Consider the following 20,666-nt stretch of genomic DNA (forward strand, 5'->3'; position numbering starts at 1 on the left):
TGTATGTGTGTATGTATGTGTGTGTGTGTGTACAAAAATGTGAGACACACTTTTTGGTACTTAGCATTATTCGATTTGCTCGCAACAAGTTGCAGTCGACGCGGATTGCGGTCTAGTTGTTTCCTATTGAAAATTGGCCCGATCGGTCATTGCGTTCCAAAGTTATTGAAAAAATATTGTTTTTCTACCAAGGGTCCCCCCTTGGGAAAAAATTTCGAAATCGAAAATTTTTTTTTTTTTTTCGAAGATTGCAGCAGTGCATTCAAATGACCGCAAATGCATATGAATTGATGGAAAAAGTAAAATCTATCCCCCTAAAGTGCTATTTCGACCTCTTTTATGTGTTTTTCTTATTTTTTAATGCGCGAGAAAGGCACCACCAACGCTAGGTGGATTGATCTGGGTTTTTTCAAAAATGTTGATTTTCACGACCACCCAAATCGAAATTGGTTATCGTGGTTATCCCAACGGCAAAATAAAAACGTGGGCTTATTTATTTGCGAAAAACTAATTTTGTAAACATCCGAGAGTGTACCATACACTTAATTTTTTTTCACCGGGCTCGGTTATCAGATTACCGATTTCTCAACAGCTGAGCTCTCGGCAGCCATCTCTGTAAAATAGTTTAGCCATTATCGAGATCTCGGTTCATGATTCCTGGTGTCAAATGTTTTTTTTGGTAATAACGGTCAGGGGAGCACCGTGACTCGTGAGTCATATGAGAATATATTCCAGTCACTAGAGGTTTATGTATGCAAATTTGGTCTAGAGAAAAATGCACAATGACTAACAGATTTGGGAACTATTAGAATCAAAATCAATGTACTCAAAAAGCTGTTTTGAAGTGATCTTCAGTTATGCACAGTGGTTGGCCAATCTTTCGAATTGATAAAGACTCGTACGTTGTATTTAAAATGTCAAATTATATTAAGAAATTCTCTTCATTGATTTGTAATTATTTTACTCTGAAATGCATATTGTTTAATCATTATTCGCATGGAGTGCCCTTAATTATGTCTTTTATGTGACCGGTCAATATTCTATAGTTGTACTCTGCAGGATCTAAAGATGTGAAGATGAACATTGGCAATCGGTCAGACAGCACCCACAGATTGCCTTCTGTATCAACCTTCAGATCGTTTGGAAACACTAATGCGTCACTGTCCGAATCAACTAATCCTTGAGTATCTGGAGTTAATGGCTTTGCAGTATTCCAGCATCCAACTCCATCTTTGTTCACTTGCGTGTAGAATATGATGCCAGTTTCCGCATCGTAAAACTCCGCTGAAGATTGCGAGTTTGGTCCACGATCACCCATCAGTTTATAATCATAGTAGGACTCAGGGCTCTGCGAATAGGTTTCATTTTGCAAGATTCGATTCGACACCATAAACTCCTTAGTGCTGGAAAACGCGTGGAAGAATACTGGTCGGGATCCGTCACGCAACCGCTTACCAACAGCCATACCAAATACGCCATCAGTCCATTGGAAGTTGATACCTCCGATATTGTAATCTCCTGATAATGGGTCAAAATGGAAGAAATTATGCTTCACGCGCCATGATTTATCGTCTTTGAATGAGTAGACCAATACTTGATAGCCTCCCAAATCTGGCATATAGGCGTGAGCATTATCACAATCTCCCCGCTCGGCGTCAATTATCTTAAATAGAAATAAAATAAATTTTTGTAGCTTATTAAAATCATTAGTAGTGTACGTACCACATTGGCGAAAAATGAGTCTTCCTTCAGCAATGATTCAGGGAAATAGTGTCTACGGATGAGTTTATCGGAGTACAGGTCGAAAATAGCGAGTGATGGGGCTGCGTATGGCGTTGGGTTTCCGAGAATGTCGGCAAGACCGGTATCCATAACCCAAAGACGATCACATTCATCAGCACGTACCCGGAATGTGGAAATAATGGTATTGTTGTCCTTCAGCATATTAGGAGAGCCACCGTCTTCAGCTTCTGTAAATGTAATTAGGAAAGGGTATCAGTTAGAAAGGAAGTACATGTGCCAGCATGAGTTCCTTGAACTGCACATACTGAGAAACTTATGCCTGTTATAATTGCTTTATGCTAATTTTAAAATTGTATATATCGATAATTTAACGAACGTGAGCAAATAAAAACATTTTTCCAAATAATAACATTTGTATAAAATATAGAAAGCGTTGACGGTGCATGGTTTTTGCCACACGATACTCGGCCTGAAGAAAGAAAAAATGTTGATAGGACAGTGCCATAGAGGTGAACAGTGCGCGTTCATCAAGGTTGATAATCAATAGTGCACTTGCTCTCTCGCAACTTGAAAAACAGGATGAAGCGCAAAATGCAGACCCACCGCATCCTAAGTGGATGACAGAAATGTTCAAACGCAGAGCGAAACATTTTCCATGCCACTCTCGTTCTGAAATATCGAATCGCCAGTCTCCGTCACCACTGTCGCACCGGTAAACTCATCAGCTTCGATCTGGAGAATGTCTTCGATCGGGTGCGGCACTCGCAAGGAGCTAGACTTTACTAAGCTGGTCCAGATCAGCGCTGCGTGCCACTAGTTATCTCTTTCACTCTGCCGCTGTTCTTATGCAACGCAAATAGTGACGTCACTATTTGCGTTGCATAAGATCAGTGGTAAGAGAGTAAAATAGAGAACTAGTGGCACGCAGCGCTGATCTGCGCCACCTTAGTAAAGTGTAGCTCATTGCGGCACTCGTACCTATTCGCATCTATGAGGTCGTTCGGGTTCAATGAGGATCTCATCTCTCTTCTCTCGAACATAGCCAGTCGGTTCAAATCCCAGCTGGTCATCAAAGGCAGTCTTGTAAAATGTCATCTGCATGTCATTTGACTAATTTGTTCATAAGTTTCCTCAGAAGCCAAATTTACTTCATAATTTTAGGTGTACGCATAACGCTTGAGTAGTGTTATATTTTTGTCCAAAGGTACATTGCTCAAAATATAACGTCTGAAGCTAGAGAATGAAATCTCTTCAAAATGTCACGTGTCATTTGAATCTATTTGAATGATATTTTGCCTTCCACGCCCCAGATATTAACATATTAACAGTTTGTCTTGTTAGACAAAGTTGTAGCCACATTTAAGCGCTATAAGTTCGTCATACTTGATAGTTGATAGCTAACTACTGAAAAAAGTTCTAGGCAAAATATATAAACGAATGCAAATGACATTTTACAACACTGATCAAAGGGCACCTCTCACGATCGTTCGGTGCGGCAAGGCGACCCGTTGGCCACGCATCTATTCGTAATCTATATTCATTCACAGGTATGAATGATCTGCTCGTTGCCTACGCCGATGACATCAGCGTGATCGCAACGTCACCGTGGTAGATCAAAGCGATGAGGGAAGTTTTTCTTTATTTTGGTCTTGCCGTCGGCGTTGCCGCCAGAAAAAAAAAATGAATTTGCGCAAAGCCGTTGCGGCGAGTGTGGGGTTTTGCGAAGGGACTATTTTTGAAGCCCTGTGGCTTAAAACTAATCATGTAGTCAAAACTCTTTGTATTTCCTTCGCAAACTCTATTATACGGTTAACATTCTGAGATTTTAATTGTTCGTATAAAGGTTTCTTCTAAAGATTCTATCGCTTGGCGACAGCGATTCTGTCGCTGTTAGTATGGAAGCATAAATAGAACATTCCCTGCAGCGACCCAACGATAGAATCGCGGCGATTAGTTGTCGCCGTCGCGGCGATGATATCGCTTAGGTTTGGGGGAGCCTTAACGGTTCAGTGCATTCAAATTTTCCTTAGGTGGCCAAATGTTTGTTGGTTCTTGGATGGCCGAACCCACCCGGTAAAAATCGTTCACTCATTAATGGGTACTTTTTCTCTGCTATCTCTTACTCCCCGCTGAAAAAAATTACCCATTTTGGGAGAATAAGTGGATTTACTCATTTAAATGAGTAATTCCCTTTATTCTCCCGAAATGGGTCAATTTTTCAGCAGAAGGAAAGAGATAGCAAAGAAAAAGTACCCATTAATGAGTAAACGTGTTTCTCCATGCAGTGTAAACAACAGAGCGAGGTTAAAATAGCACTTTAGAGAGATAGATTCTATTATTTCCACTGTATAGCTTTATGTACATGAAGCATTGACGTTAAAAGAGGCGGGCCGAATAGCCTTCGAGGTTTTCGAGCGAAAAGTACTGCGTTCAATACTCGTAGGGAAATTAGAAAATGGTGTGGCGCAGACGCATGAATCATGAGCTGTATCAAGTATGCAAAAAAGAAAATATTGTGAATCGTATAAAATACGGCAGACTTCAGTGGGCTGGTCACTTAGTGCGAATGCCGGAAGAAAGAATAGCGAAAACAATAATCAACAGAGAACGAGATAGGGGCCGGCGAATTCGTGGAAGGTCACGAACACGCTGGCTGCACGCGGTGGAATCGGACCTGGGGACCCTGAACGTTCGCGGAAACTGGAGGAACATTGCCCAAGACCGACGATTATGGAGTTCTACAGTACGACAGGCATAGGTGTATTGACGCTGAAGCCAATCAGGTACGTAGCAGTACGAGGTGAGACTTTCATTCTATTGCATGGTAAACGCAATTTTTTATTTCAGCATAAGAAAAGTCGAACCCCTGCACTGATTTCCGTATTTAATTGAATTGCTTCTAGAATTTTCGAGAAGAATTTTTCAAAAATTTCCCGTGCATTTTTTGTTCAAATGTCATCCTTCGACTTCTTCTTCTTCATCATGCAACCTTTAATCGCCAATAGCCCTCACGTAAAAAAAAACCTTATATGTTATGGCAGTGGCGTAGCCAGAAAATTGGTCTGAGGGGGGGGGGGGGTGTTTCCCGAACATTTTTGTTTTCGAAAAAAAAATTTCTTCTAAAAAAATTGTCTCTGGGGGGTTTATGTCCAAAACCACCCCCGTGGCTACGCCATTGTGTTATGTCAAAAAAACATTCGAAAATACTTATGCCACTTAATGAATGTTCCCATATCAAAAATCTAATAACATTCATAAGTTAATAAAAAGTATAAATATATATAAATATAAATCGTACATAACTTTTGATAGAAAAAACATACACCTGAGATTTTCGGACACAATGCACAATATAAACTAAGCTTTCCATCGATGTATTAATATTAAAAATCGGTGGTTGCGAACCTAGCGGAAAAATGGTTTTTAAAAAGAAATCCAAGATGGCGGCCAAATTCAATATGGCTGCTTTTATTTTTATTATTGCAAATTGAGGATGCACTTTTCCTCTTTCCAACGATATGCTGATCTCTATTTCCGGTTGAGAATTGTTGGAGTTATGACAGTTTTGGTAAGTCAAGAATTGACAAAAATCGAGGGGTCCATTAAAATTATTTTGTGTATAACTAACGATGGGTTCATTTTTCTGAAGAATTTAACTAGGATCCTTAATATACTCGCCGAAAGCTTTCGAAAGAATATAAATTTAGGTATTTTTAAGAACCTCGTGCAAATAGTGGCCCGGTTTCAGCGAGAATTACTCAAGTGAAGACATTCCACTAAAAAGCTCAAACCACCAGTCCAACTTTTGTTGCTTCACGTTTCAGGCGGGTGTACAGTTCTGCCATCTTTGCAAATGTTCGGCCGACAATATCCATGTCATCCGCGAAACAAATAAATTGGCTGGATCTGTTGAAAATCGTACCCCGGCTGTTACACCCGGCTCTCCGCATGACAACTTCTAGCGCAATGTTGAACAACAGGCACGAAAGACCATCACCTTGTCTTAGTCCCCATCGCAATTCGAACGAACTGGTGTGTTCTCACGAAATCTTCACACAGTTTTGCACACTATCCATCTTTGCTTTGATCAGTTTGGTAAGCTTCCCAGGGAAGCTGTTCTCGTCCTTAATTTTCCATAGCTCTACGCGATCTATACTGTCGTATGTCGCCTTGAAATCGAAGAACAGATGGTGCGCTGGGATCTAGTATTCACGGCATTTTTGAAGGATTTGCCGTACAGTAAAGATCTGGTCCGTTGTCGAGCGGCCGTCAACGTATCTGGATTGATAACTTAATAGCTTGAAAATCGCATAAAAGACGCCCAGGAACCTGCTGTTTGAAATCATGATTCTAATGATTTCTTGATCGCCGTATTCGACATGTTAACCAAGAACATGTACTTTCCAACATGTAATTCAGGTTTCCCATAATACAAGTTGCTTGCATTCTTGTTTATTTATCTATTAAAACGGATAAGATGAAATTTGCCTAAAAAATTTATTCACTAGATGAATCATCACACAAAAGTACCATGCGTCTCCATATGTTTTATGCTTATATGCTGCTGAACAGTTTTCAAAACCCCTACCTATCGTTTTCTTTGGAAGGCTCATTTTTGCTTGAAAAACACTCTTGGGGACATTTAGATACCGTAATAACTTAGATTATCGTAACAACATAATATTTTAACTTATCTTAATATGCAATCATGTAAACATCCAAGTGACTTCAACGCTGTTAAAGTAATGATCCCCTTCCTATTTTGTGATCAAATAATTTCTGATTTTCACAACCAAATAACAAAACCAGTCGATTTTACTGGTCGAAAACTACAAATGCAACATATGAGCATAGCAAATACAAATTTACTGTCGACCAGTATTTTCAATTATCTTTCGATTATCTACTCCTACATACTTTGAGTAGAACTGACCGATAAAGCCGATAAACAAATCATTTAAACTAATAATTATAGTGTTTGTGCATCATTGATACAAACACATTGTTAGCTTTGAACTGAAGAACAAAAATATTTGTTTCAGTGAAAATAAATTTAAATTTCATGGAGTTTGTTTATGAGTGAATACTTTTGTCCTGTAAGAAAAATTATGACTTTGTTCCGTTTTGTTATATCATAAATTCGACCTAATTGTTTCTTCTAAGTTCCATAGTAAAATTATTACCATAACAATACATTCTAACAATAATAGAAAAAAACTAAAGCCCTACACTTCATTTTTGGCGCCTGATTTCGTATGTAGTGTCCTGCATTGAGCTATGAATAAGCACTCGAACAATGAGGTAATTCAAATATACTTACTTTTCCCGTCATCGTTCGGCTGCGGTAATTGGTTAGCCTCCCAGTTTGGATACGGACGCAGTAAAGGTGACGAGCCGTCCGAGATATTGACAAAGGTCAATGAAGCCGCAACTCCGGATTTCCATCTGGTAAAGAGATCGAGTCGAGAATAATAAGTAATTAGTGCGGTTATTCAACGAATCAAACAGGTTTTGTGAGAATCAAGTTCTTCTTGATTCATGCCTGACAAAAGCGTTTTAAATTAGAATTAATCCCGGGGAATTCTCCCAACACTCAATTTACCAACTAGGTTTATTGCAATCACGTTATACTTCCCTGAACTAAACAAAGCGGTATCTGGTTTTAACGATATCGCTGTGCAACAGGTTTTTTTTTTCATTTGTTGGTATGGCCGAGTAGCTCGACTTGTTATTTTTTCGGGAGACTCTGGAATTCCATGTCAAACGGAATTATTTGGTGGATCACCATGCTTTAATGACTTAACACTTTTTTGTAGATGAGCATGTGTGTGGCTGAAAGTTTCAGCAATAATAATGAATAATAATCCTACAACATCGAATAATTATTAAGATGTGACAAACATTCCGGTGCGTTTATGGGAGTTTAATTTTACCCTTATTATATCTCATTCAGGTTACGAGCTTAATGACATGATAAAAAGTATCTTGATACCGAGGTTCACAAATCTTATTTTCATTTCATATGATATTACGTAAAATATCTAGTAAATGTTTGTAAACTGAATAGGCTAGACTATGGCTAGACTATGTCCAAGTACTAACTCGTGAGATAAAGCTATTTTTTTGTTTTATCTTAATCTTTGTTGTATTTTTCTCTTTTTTTCTCAATGGCTCTACATTCCAACTGCTTTTTAAATTAGAGTTTTATTAGCATTCTCACAGTTATTAATTGAAAGGGAGATGAAACTTTTGAGCACAACCCGTTGTTGAAATTCGATGGTCACATTTATCCCATACATTCCATTGGCACCCTAAATTATCTATGTTGTGTTCGGTGGCTCATGCGCTTCACTCCAGTCGAAAAAAGCGCGATCTTGAATAGTTTGCAGTAGCCATCGAGCAAGCGTTGTGCAGTGAGTGTTTTAGTCGTCGCGAAGTAATTAAGATATCGAATCAGTCTTAAGAAAAAATACGTTAGACACGCGTTGCTTTTCCGTCTTTGTATCATCATGAATATGGCGTCGTATAAAAGAAATAATTAGTCGCTTACCAAGGCGTTTTCCAGAAGATGTCCTTCCTAATTAACATACTATTCCTTTCCAGTGCGCTCATGGAGATGCAGAGGATTCTTCGGTCTCTTGTATTTTCCTCCCCTTATCATAATTGACTGTGAGGACGTGGCAGACATCGTTATTGGTCTAGAATTATAGACACTCCGAAGCATGTACAGTGAGAATAGCTTTCTAGTCCCGAGGAAACTATTCAATTGGTGAGTTGTGCATTATTTGTTGTTGTTGTCATTATTTTGTTGTTTCTCGGCCAATAACGACTAGCAACTACGATGAGTACAGTCAATCAAGGTAAGCTAAGCTAAGCTGACTTGAATAACTTCAATCGTTTAAGTTTTTGTATATTCTTTTCCACTTCCAACTGCACGAATTCATGCAATGGTAGCAGATTTAGAATAGCATCTAACGATTTTGAAGGGGTGCTACGCATCGCTGCCGTTTTAGCATTGGACACTAACCTTTGCAGTTTTGTCAGCTTGTTCTGTACAGTAGCCACTTTTGGTTTTGGCCACCATACAAGAGCATCATATGTCAGTTTTGGACGAATAATAGAAGTATAGATCCAATTAATCATTTTTAATCTGAAGCCCCATTGTCTTCCAAATGTTTTAGAGCATATCCAGAAGGCTCTGATTGCCCTTCCGATCGCACACTCAATATGAGCATTCCAGTCCAGTTTGGAATCCAGAGTGACTCCCAGGTATTTGACCTGTTCACTAAGCTAAATTTCTAGTCCTCCAAAGTCCAAGTTTAAGAGCTTTTAGATAAAGTTTCCTTTTCCTAGTGAATGGTACAATTACAATTTTTGATGGATTGATGCTAAGATCTTCCTGAATACACTATAAATGGATAAATTTTAGAGCCCATTGCATTATTTCAGGAATAACATTGTCGAATTCCGCCCTCAGTATGAAGACAATATCATCAGCAAATCCTACAACATCGAAACCTTTTTTCTCTAAGCTTTTTAAAAAATCGTCTACAACTAAGGACCACATCAGTGGCGAGAGGACTCCTCCTTAAGGGCAACCTTTTGTTGTGATAGACGAACTTCCCAGCTCCGAAAAGATTTCTATTTTTACAAGCATGGTGCCCTATACCCCATGAAACATTTGTTTTAGAAAGCTCCAAATGCGGGGAGCACTGACTCTGATGATGCATTTCAACTTATTCTACACAGCTGAGCAGTAAACAACACGAAATGAGCGAAAATCACCTTTTTTTCTGTGGGGGCTGCCTATCTGATTCTGTTTTTTTCGCACTTGTATACAAGATTGATAAATTTGTTATCATGGCTTGTTATGATTTGGAACAGTTTTTGCCTCTCTTTTATCGTTGTTCGTTATCTATTGAGAGCGATTTCTGCAAACCCTGTTCATAGGACAACTGTTATTGGAAGTATTTAAAATCTTATCATTTATCTTTTGAGAAAAACATTCCAGTTCTTGAACCAAATCAATCTTTCCGCCTTCTGTAAATGGATCTGAAATTGAGTATTTCTCAAATTGTTCCCAGTTTGTTTTTCTAGCGTTTCTAAATTGAGTTGATGATGCGATGATGCGCGTTAGCATCGCAGCCAATGATAGATGACTTGTTATTCTCTCTGCCGTATTGGACAAATGATTCGACCTCAGGAGGTGGCGCCCCAGGACCATCATCCGTTGGCTGGCACCTCAACCCTGATCATAGTCATGTCTTATTAAAAAAATGGAAATGGGGTAACAATTTAATTAAGAAAATTATTTTGAGCTTTTAAGTGGAATGTCTTCACTTGTCATAAGACGAGTTTGAATCATCCCATTTGATTCCACCACTTGATTGTATCTTGACAGATACGTATTTCGACCTCAACAGTAAGGTCGTTAGTGGTCTTCAGTCGAGTTAAATACGAGACACTGAAGACCTTACTGTTGAGGTATAAATACGTATCTGTCAAGGTAAAATCAAGTGGTGAAATTAAATGGGATGGTACAAACTCGTCTTATGACAAGTGAACAATTTAATATTTTATCGACTAAAATAGCAGTTCTAGGCGAACATGGTCATGGTCTTGCTTTGTAGCCACGGATTTACAACACGGCTGAGGTGCCAATTACTGTTTACCATCAAAGCTTTTATTGTGATCAGTCTTATTGCTAATTAAAGTTTGATTATTTTGATATTACTAAATTCGTTTTGTCACTTAGTATGTTTTTTTTGGACTGTTTTTGGAGAATATTTGAAAATGTACAAATGTACTCGCTTGAACCCAGGCATTGAAAAACATCAGATCATGAGTAAAAATCGACTAAATTCATGCCAACTTGATGCTCTACTGCGGACTAATCGCTGATGCTTTCTAGATCGTTGAAATTTGGCGTTCGTTGATTCAACGTTTAAAGATCTTCATCGCTCATCACTGGGGGACAACTGAGCGAGGCAAATCACTTGGTAACCTAACAATGAGTGTTGCTGCTAGAAAAATCTTTTCAGACATTAGTAAAATTAAGCCCGCTATGAGAATGGAACTCTGTTACGCTGCATGGGAGGCTTTGATACTTTCTCTACTCCTTCCCAGCAACTTGAAATCAGAGTGAATAAAGCAGAATAGGGTAAATCACTACTTGAGCCTATGGACCCGGTTCCCGGCTCACTGCACAGAAAACTAATGATTTAAACTGTTTGGAAGCCGTAGGTTTATGGTTGATAATTTTTAAAAAGTCTCCCATTTATTTTTCACAATACTCAATATTTTTCTATCACTTGTTTTACTCCTAATTGATTCAATTGTAGAAAATAAAAATGTAGAATTAAAAATTTCACTCTCCGATGCCACACCACTGAGCCGGAGTGATTCTTTCCACTTTTACAAAATGGTATTATCGAATAAACACCTACCTGAAAATCGTCACAGTGCTCGATACAACCATTGCATGAAGCTGTTAATCACCACACCATAATTCTAAACACCCGCACTTCATTATTATTATTTATTCAGACTAAGGCCGAAGTGGCCTGTGCAGTATGTAAGAGTCTTCTCCATTCGGCTCGGTCCATGGCAACACGTCGCCAGCCACGCAGTCTACGGAGGGTCCGCAAGTCATCTTCCACCTGATCGATCCACCTTGCCCGCTGCGCACCTCGCCTTCTTGTGCCCGTCGGATCGTTGTCGAGAACCATTTTCACCGGGTTATTGTCCGACATTCTGGCTACGTGCCCGGCCCACCGCCGGCCCACCGCCCGACACCCGCACTTCAATTATTCTTATTTTTTCGTTTCACTAGAACTTATTTAAACATACTAGAATACATTTTAAAATGTATTCAAAAACCGAACAAAAATTCACCTCGGCGCAAGAACTTCTAGCCGCACCGTGCTGCCAAAAGGCCAGGATTAAAAAAATGATCATTCATCGTTAATAGGAAAATTGTCTGATATGTTGACGTTATCATGTTATTTATAGTTCTCTCGATTTTAAAAGGTGAAATAAATATTGTTTTAAAGTATTTGGAAGAAATTTGGATGAGTTTATATATCTTCTCAACCAAATAAAAATGATTATGAATAATACCATCTGGCATCTTGTTGTCGTGGAACGTGCATATTTTTGTTTACATCGCATTTTCTACCGTCCCGAGAGAGAATGAGAGTAAAATGTTGAGAGATTGAGTGAAATTTTTCTTAGGCCGGGAATTGGTTTTTTGTATGCCGGATTGGGAATCGCTATGACTGAAATGAGTGCTGCACCTCGTTCATTTAAATCAAATAAAAGCTTCTTTGAACGATATTTAGCACGAATAGCTATTTTTTAAGCAGAAGTGAACCCCAATGCAGTATTATCCAGCCTACAAATTTCAGAAAAAGTTGCTTCCTGTCATAAATATCAATTAAATAATGCAGTCGTACGCATGTTAGGCCGGGAATGGGGTAAGAAACCCTACCTGATGTGTTTTGGTTTTATTCTAGTAGAGCAAGCGTAACACAAATGCTCCAGTCGTAACTTTCCTGGATACCATACCAAGTTTGACTTGGCAAACTCTATTGCTCGTTGTTTACGCAGCAACTATCGCTCATAATCGTTGTTCGGTATTCACCTGAGCAAGGTTGTTCACTCACTGGCATAGGATGCTATGATTGAAATAGATCAATGCTCGTCCGCTTCACTCACGCTTTCAATGCCTGCTTGAACCTTAAGAACATTAGTGCTGTCCAATGAGAGCTTGAAGTAGCTCGAAGTTTCTCCCTGTCCTGCTCATGCCCATTTGTTGACAAAAAAGAACGAGCAGGACGGGAACAACTTCAAGCTACTTCGAGCTGCTCATTGGACAGCATTATTATGTAAGTCCTTTGATTAGGAACTCTAAGTTGTTCAAGCAGTGACAATTCGTTTTGTATTTCTAGGTATTTCACACGATTTTTGTATGCTAGTGCCATCACCTCGAACAGCTCGCTTAGACATATTTTACATAATTGCTCATAAATGCCTAACAGTCCTATTTAGATAGAGAATCAAACAAATATTGTACTTTTATGAATTAATGGGCAGATAGGGTATCGGTTTTATTTTCAGCAGGAAACTTGTGATCATTTGGATTCCCTTTTCCATGGAAGACAAATATCCACAAATCATGCTCGTGTTTGTTCGGTTCTCTGTTCGGTTTTGGTTTTGCCATTCAGAAAATGTGCGAACGATACAAAACATCACGGCAATTAAGCTGTGCACGGAGATGATTAATTTATTGCGCGAAACGAGTAGATTATAATTAGACATGGATTGATGGATAGGGGAGGCAAGTTAGACAATTGAAGCGATCGGCACAACCGTATAGATGAAAACGGCTCACATTTGCACAACGTACCCGCTTTGTGGGTCAGGCTTCGATTCAGCCAATAAGCATAATCGGTTTTCCTAAGCTGTTCGATGCCAGAACTGATATACACCTAGATCTATTGTTGTCGCTTCAAATGACCCGCTTGGTGCATATTCAATTCATACTCAAAGTGGCATCATGAGAACATAATAGGTGTTAATGGAAATTGTTGGTCATTGAAACTGATTATAGTTTTTTTTTTGCAAGTAGGTGTTTTGAGTCGAATTGTCAGTGTTTGTTTTTTCTCTACTTTACATTGTGATGCAATAAACGTGATGACATCTGATTATCCAGGTCTCTCGTACATATGTTTTAGGCTAAGAGATAAACAGATTAGGGTAACCGTACCCTTAGTGGAGGTAGCACCAATAGTGGAGGTAGTGGGGTTTTAATGAGATTTAGCATATTTATAGGCTTTACGATGGTTTCGGTTGATGCGTCGTGCTTTAAATATCCTGTTAAATGCAACTTACCTTAAGATTTCGCTTGCAAAACTATTGAAAACAATGATTTTCCTTAACAAAATTGACTCCCTTGCACCTATAGTGGTGCAACTGCACCAATAGTGGCGAGTCTCATAAGAAACCAATGGATAGCACCACTATAGGAACCAGAATTAATTATTACTGCCACTAAAGGAACAGTGTACCCATAGTGGTGCAAGCAATATTTGGTAATTGTTGATGTTAAATGACATCTATCTCATTTATGTTAGCAAATTTATTAGTTTATCTATAGACTAAGATAATAAAGCAGTAAATTTCCCATAATTATCAATTTTAAAAAAATATTTTCATTTGAGGATCTACTAATACCTCCACTATTGGTACCGTTACCCTAGTTGCCCAGAAAAGTATGGTAAAAACTGAAGCTTTAGATTAGTTTCTCTTGAATGGATCAGTTTTTTTTTTCTTCGGAAAATCGTTATTCAGAACATGACTATGGAAATTGAACTAGTCTGACCTTGATTGGCAAATGATAACGTACAAGGCACCTCTAATTCCGAATTCACCACTAATACTGAACAGTTTCTCCTTGACAATGTAGTGCAACAATCAATTCATTACATAAATTAAAATGCAAGAGCAGATGCGACCACAGCAGGGAATCTGGGGTATTATGAATCGTATTCAGTTTTCCTACGGTCGTCACCAGTAGTGTCAGCTTTAACTTTTCCTTTAGTTCGGAATTGTTTGTATCTAATTTTAAGTTATTATACTAACACTAGGGGAACTGTACCGGTTTTGGCCGTGTTCCTAATTTGGCCAATTTTGCGAATAACCCAAAAAATAAAGCAATTGGGGGGGTGGGGTTTCATTAGTTCCAACAAGAGATATATCCCTCACGATTCAACGCTGCTTTTAACTGATCGATTATTTTGGAAAAATATGTATATGTATGTATGCCAAACCCCCCTGCCAATAATAGAACAAAACCTGCCAAAGCCGTCATGCCCCCTATATGAATCAGAATCAGATCAGATCAATCAAAAAAAGAGAAGCCGTGGCGCGGATTCCTAGGGCCCTTGTGAAGTCTTTTTAGAGCGCCTTTTGTGATGATGATGATGGTCCCGCCACATACCCCTACAAAGGTTTGAGCTAGATGATTTATCTTTAAGATAATTAATTGAATTTAGTTGAATTGAATTGAACATAGTCATATGGATGTGGGCACATGGAAAGTCTGTCAAATTGTTAGATCGATCATATTGCATTTATGGATTGGCGAAATGCCGAGTACTATTTATTTTATTCTTAGAACTTTTGTGCCGCTAATTGCGGAATTACAATTATGATTACTTGCGCTGCATAGAGAGTCGACGATAAAGTCGGATCAACGCAGTAATATTCACACCTGCAACTGCCGGGATGGAACTGACAGATGATCTAAGCTGTCTTTATTTAGGTGTTTTTAAATTTATAATCTTAGATTCAATACCAATGAGGAAAGGAAATAGAAGGATTAAGTAATTTAAATTAAGATGAAGGCCGGACCAGAGAAGCCGCCTTGCGAGTCAACCAAGGGCTTTGCCAGTTATTTTGAGTTAAAATTATCACATTAAAATGATTGTTAGGATAAAATTTGGCAGGAAAAAAAAAACACAAAAACACTAATAAAATAGACAAAAATTGCAATGATAGGGTCCCGATGGTTTCAGTTTCTCCCTAAGGACTGGAATCCTGTGGTTCCTGCCGCTTCGTATGGCTCCTTTTTTAAAGGTGGTGGAAATATAGTTCATCTGCATCCTCTAGTGTCTGGCAGTAATCTTTTTTTTGCGCGCTGTCCTCCGGTGGTATATTAACTTTCTACTGAAGGACTGAGGTCTAGTTTGGGAATGCCACATTTTGACCATCCTGCCAAACAGAAAATCCCTGTGGATTGTTCGACCTTTCTTTCTGTGAGAAAGGATCAGATCACCTTTCAATGGTTGCGGCGGCATAGAAATCCAAATATCACCTTTCAATGGTCATTACCTGCGGTTCAAAATTTCTTGCTGTTATTATATCCATTGAGAGTTCGTTCGTGATTCCTTAGTTGCAACAAACTGTTTGACTGAACTTGAGCCTTGAGCGTAGCGTACTAAAAAGTATAATTTAGATATAGCCCTTGATCTAACTGGTATTTAACTATGACAACAGACTGCCATCTGCACAACCAATTTATAAAGAAATGAAATGATACAACATCGATTCAAATGGATTGGAATAAATTACTTAGAATTAAGACTCTCGAGGTTGCCTTATTTTTATTTATTTATTTGTACCGTCTTCGAATGCGTCGTACAGACTACTTGTTGTCTGCCGTAATCTGAAAAAGTGACATATGCGCCATTTTACAACATGCATGTTTTTCATTTTTCTGTTAAAGAGTTCGATGAGTAATACTCGTTAACACCATTTTTGGAAAATGCATAAAACGTCACTTTTTCAGATTACGGCAGTTATGAACCATTCACAGCAAAGCAATTAAAATTTATGACAAAGCAATACAATTTATGATAAAGCAATAAACACAACATTGTTCAATAATAGAAATACATTAGTAACAAATACTGCAACAAATTCGAAAATACACAACATAGAATATGGGCATTACGAACTATTAAAACATAAATTAAATTGTTCAATTTAAGGGCATCCAACCAGATTTAGCGTGGTTTCTAAATTCTTGGCATCTCACACCAGTTGGCCAGTTCGATGTAATTAATGCGTTTTTGCGATACTGTGCATCCACGATAACTTTGAAGGAGACATACCGTGAAGTACCCTAATTTCACGCACTTAAGATCTGACAAAGTTGAAACGTTCATAAAAAACATGTAGTGCTCATTTGGGAACATTTGTTACTGCATCACGTAGTAGAATGATTCTGGGTCCTCAAAAAAATGTTACTTGCAAATTTTGCTGCAATGTAAAAAAAAGATGCGGTTTAAATCTGAGACCATTGTATGTTCCTTACTTCGCGCATGAAAATAGGATGATCCCTAATTTCGCGCAAAAGTGGTCCTAATTTCGCTCATGTTTAGAATTGAATATAGTTATCGGTTTGATGAAATATAATCAATTGACCAATAGAAGCATGCATCCATTGTTAAAAATACGCAGATAACGATATCAGACAACCGTCAGTACCCATTATTTAGTCGGAATGGATGCCCCTATATTTGGAACTTGGTTAGATTTGGCATATCCTACAGAGCATAATTAATACAAATATTCCCAAAAAGTAGCCACTTTTATACAGTAAAATCATTTGTTTACTTAGGTCATGTTCTTCGCCTGTGTGCTAAGCACAAGCAAAAATGGCGCTCGATGGGAGGACCAAATTGAAATAATTTTATTTGGTGTACTAAACCAAATTCGTTTTTCCATTTTTTTTTTCGCTGAAAACATTCAACAACAATAATATTTTGTAATCCTCCCAATTTTTCAATTTTGACTGGTACCTAAAAACTGAAAAAAAAAAAGATTTTATGATGCGCGAAGTTAGGGCGCGTTCGAAATTAGGGCACATTACGGTAATCAAGCGAGAAAACATCTCTCCAGGGTGGTACCAAACGAGTTACATCTATAACGTCTTCGGCTCCATTGCATTACTATATGTTAAGTAACTATATGAAAAGTTAAGTGTTCGAGTTGGTCATCGTATTAAGTGGTTTCCCAAGTAACCAAAAGTTCCTTTAAGAGTACGTTTTTCGCTTAAGCAGCTCAGTGAAGCTGAATGAAGCAGGTCAGTGAAGCTGATTAAGCGAAAAACGTACTCTTAAAGGAGCTTTTGGTTACTTGGGTTATATATAGATAATGCATGTTTAACGAATTTAACGTATGTAAACAAATCCGAGAAAAATTACAAACAACGAAAGCGCAATGAAGGCGACATGTAACAGAATATCATTTTCACAACAAACTACCTTTGGCTTGGTTTGAGATCTAATAACAAAATACTATTCCAAAAAGTGTCGTCCCAAAACCATCATATTGGTAGACAGAGTTCGGTATCTTGAAGGATTAAAAAAATTTCATCAAAATGGACTACTTTTAGATAAAAAGTCACAATCTACTAAGACTAATATGAGACACTTATGCGTGGAAGGGCAGTTAGGAGGTATTTTCGGATTCATCGTCTTGATCGAGGCATGTCAGCAATTACTTCAATCATTTAGTTAAAAACCCAACCTAATTCACCGAGTAGTGATACTGCCTTTCTCGTATTTAGCCAAGACACCAACCTTATATGGCACTTATATGGCTCGGTTTGATGCACCATTTTCTTTATAACTTTTAAACGCAACAATCGATCTTTATCAAATTCTATATTGATCAACAAGGCTTTGCCCTCTGTCGAATAAGACTTGTTGTGAGAAAATTGGTTAAGGATTACTATATAAAAAGTTGTCTAATGTTTTTCTTAGCTTTTGTGCACACACATACATACATACATACACACGGACAGACAGACATGTTCTCAGTTTGTTGAGCTGAGTCGATTGGTATATAACACTATGGGTCTCCCGGCCTTCAATAGAAAGTTTGTTTTCGAAGTGAAATGATAGCCTTTCGGTACAACTTTGTTGTACGAGAAAGGCAAAAAATTGAAAATAAATTTTCATTCGCGTTATGCATAACATTTGATAGTACCCACCCCTCCCTTACCTATCAGAGTAACAAAATATAACGCAAGTTGGAACTCTCCCGTCTTCCCAAACGCGTTACGCAATTTGTGAACAAACCCTTGCTATAATGTAGTTTTTCAGATGAAATAAAACTAGTTGAAAAGGTTGCGATCGCCCAGTAGTATGGTGCGTTGGTCACACGAATGGTATTGTTTGTTCAGTTTTGCTTTCTTTCAAGTCACAATATGATGTCATTCTGGATAAACTGTTCAGGGACAACTGGATTCTCGTTTATTAAAAAAATCATTGGTTGTACTCATGTGGTGAATGAAAGCTAATTACGGGATGAGTATCACATTTTTATAGTTAGTGACGGTCCGCTTGGCCTCCACTTCCCTACGATCAGATGAAGAGTGGAATGAGCAGAATAGTAACAAAAGGCACGAATCTGCACGTCGCGTATCGGTACCTATGTTAATGTCGATTTCAGTGTATCACTTCAGCGTGAAATGGGGTTTGCAAAGGAGACAAAGGAATTTCCATCAAATACGAAACGCTTTCGAGGGAGTGGCTTTTGATCTCCACAATTTTTAAACATTTTATTCGAGAATATTACGTAGAAGTTAAAGGAGGAGGGTATTATTTTTTACGTAGCGTAATGTCTGAACGGACGCCAACGGATGTTGACGATTTCATATGCATCGCATAGCTTTTCGATGAATTTCAAACAATCGCACATCACATGCAGAATGATTTTTGAATTGAAATAATCTGCGTTACTCATGATTGTCAGTTTATAGAAGAGAATAATCTTTTATTCATTGATATGCCTAACTGGTAAGAGTAAATAGCTGATGCACCCAACCAGCGGATGGCAAATTTTAATAGAGTTGAGAGAAATTTTGGCATTACACAAATTTGGATGATTTTTATACAATCATTGTACTAAAATCTCACAATTTTACATTATTTCAATACAGTACAAAAAGCCAAGAATTTTTTTTGTGTACCAAAACTTTGCAGAATCTATATATGCCAAGATGTTATATTTTGCTTTTTGATGTATTTATCTTGAAACGTGCATTCTAAAAATGTAGTAAGATGTAGCGACTGTAAACCATGATTTACCATGTCTACTTTAGAAAATCCTCAGTGAAGGGGATCACTAATATGAACAAAATAAAAGTATATATTTAAGTAAAGTGTTTCGCTCCCAGAATCTAGTGTAAAAATTTCAACCAGATCCGTGATGCTTTGGTTGGTGCTCAACGAGTATGAAGTTTATATCAACTAGAGTATATGTGAAAATGAATCTTATCCACTCTTTTATCTCAAGGTGTCGCTGTTATCATTCAATGCCGAGCATTAGTGCCATTGACAATCTTTACTTTATTACGAAAACCGGGAGTGATTTCGTCAGAAAACAAAAAAAAATATGGAGAGTAAAAGTAGTTTTTGGTTGGGATGAAGCACGCCATCCAGCTATTGTACCTACGTACAGAATCGATCGGATCGATTTGATCGTAGAATTGTCCGCATCTTTTCTAAGTAGGTCTTAATTTAAACAGTAAATATTTAAATCACACAATTAAATATTTGCAAAGTATATTTTTGTATTTTTTCAAAGATTGGATCATATTTTGAAATAGGTCAAAAAGCCCTTTTCTTACCTTGGTACCGTGATGAATAACTTGTCTCGCCATCGCTCCAACCCAAGCGGTAGATTGTTCGGAGCGACGTACTTTCCAGAGCTTATTGCTTCCTGTTTCGCTTCCTGTGAGGGCCAATCGTACTCCACTTCACGCCATTTGAACTTTTCTTTCAACTTAACCGCATCGACCGTGGCCACTATCGCAATAAATGCTGCTGCAAGCAAACTAAACGCAACGATCGAATCTATGTTTGACCTCATCGTGGTGCACTTCACCTTTCGCCTATTCTGGTTTAATGCTTTATTTTTGCAAAAGTACTCCCCAATCAACTGAAGCCGTTCTAGCCGCTAATTCAAATCAAGTTCACTATCCATTCACCACGGGCACAGTACACGATTTCAGATAATTTTTCCCAAGCACCGAGATACACCAACGTCCCACCGAAACGATCGCAGCGAAAGATCGAACGCTTTTGATCTGCGCTCTTCGGTCGTGGCTTGGTTTTGTTTACCAGTCGTGATCGGCATGTCGGAGCTTTTCTATTGTCGAATTCGTTTTTAAAAAGTTCCAACCTAGGTTGGAACCAGTTCCAACCTAAGTGCTGTCAAAGTGTTTTTCTATTCGCCCAGGTTGGAACTAGGTTCGCACTAGTTCCAACCCCAAAGCTGTCGGGTTCGCACTGTGTTGTTTCACGGTTTCGCACCAGGTTCACCAATACAACTGCACTTCAACTGTCAAA

General features: G+C 38.3%; 1 protein-coding gene across 1 annotated transcript; it reads right to left on the reverse strand.

Moving 5' to 3' along the window:
* Positions 1 to 903: 903 nt before the first annotated feature.
* LOC134211858 (protein yellow) lies at positions 904 to 20,414 on the reverse strand. The gene is made up of 4 exons (XM_062689181.1): positions 19,946 to 20,414; positions 7,064 to 7,188; positions 1,723 to 1,970; positions 904 to 1,663 (listed from the first exon to the last, which is right to left on the reverse strand). The coding sequence occupies exons 1-4, from the start codon at positions 20,185 to 20,187 to the stop codon at positions 989 to 991; spliced, it is 1,290 nt and encodes a 429-aa protein (XP_062545165.1). The 5' UTR covers positions 20,188 to 20,414; the 3' UTR covers positions 904 to 988.
* Positions 20,415 to 20,666: the final 252 nt, after the last annotated feature.

This window comes from Armigeres subalbatus, chromosome 2 (assembly GCF_024139115.2).
Source record: "Armigeres subalbatus isolate Guangzhou_Male chromosome 2, GZ_Asu_2, whole genome shotgun sequence".
In the NCBI taxonomy this organism is placed as follows: Eukaryota; Metazoa; Arthropoda; class Insecta; order Diptera; family Culicidae; genus Armigeres; species Armigeres subalbatus.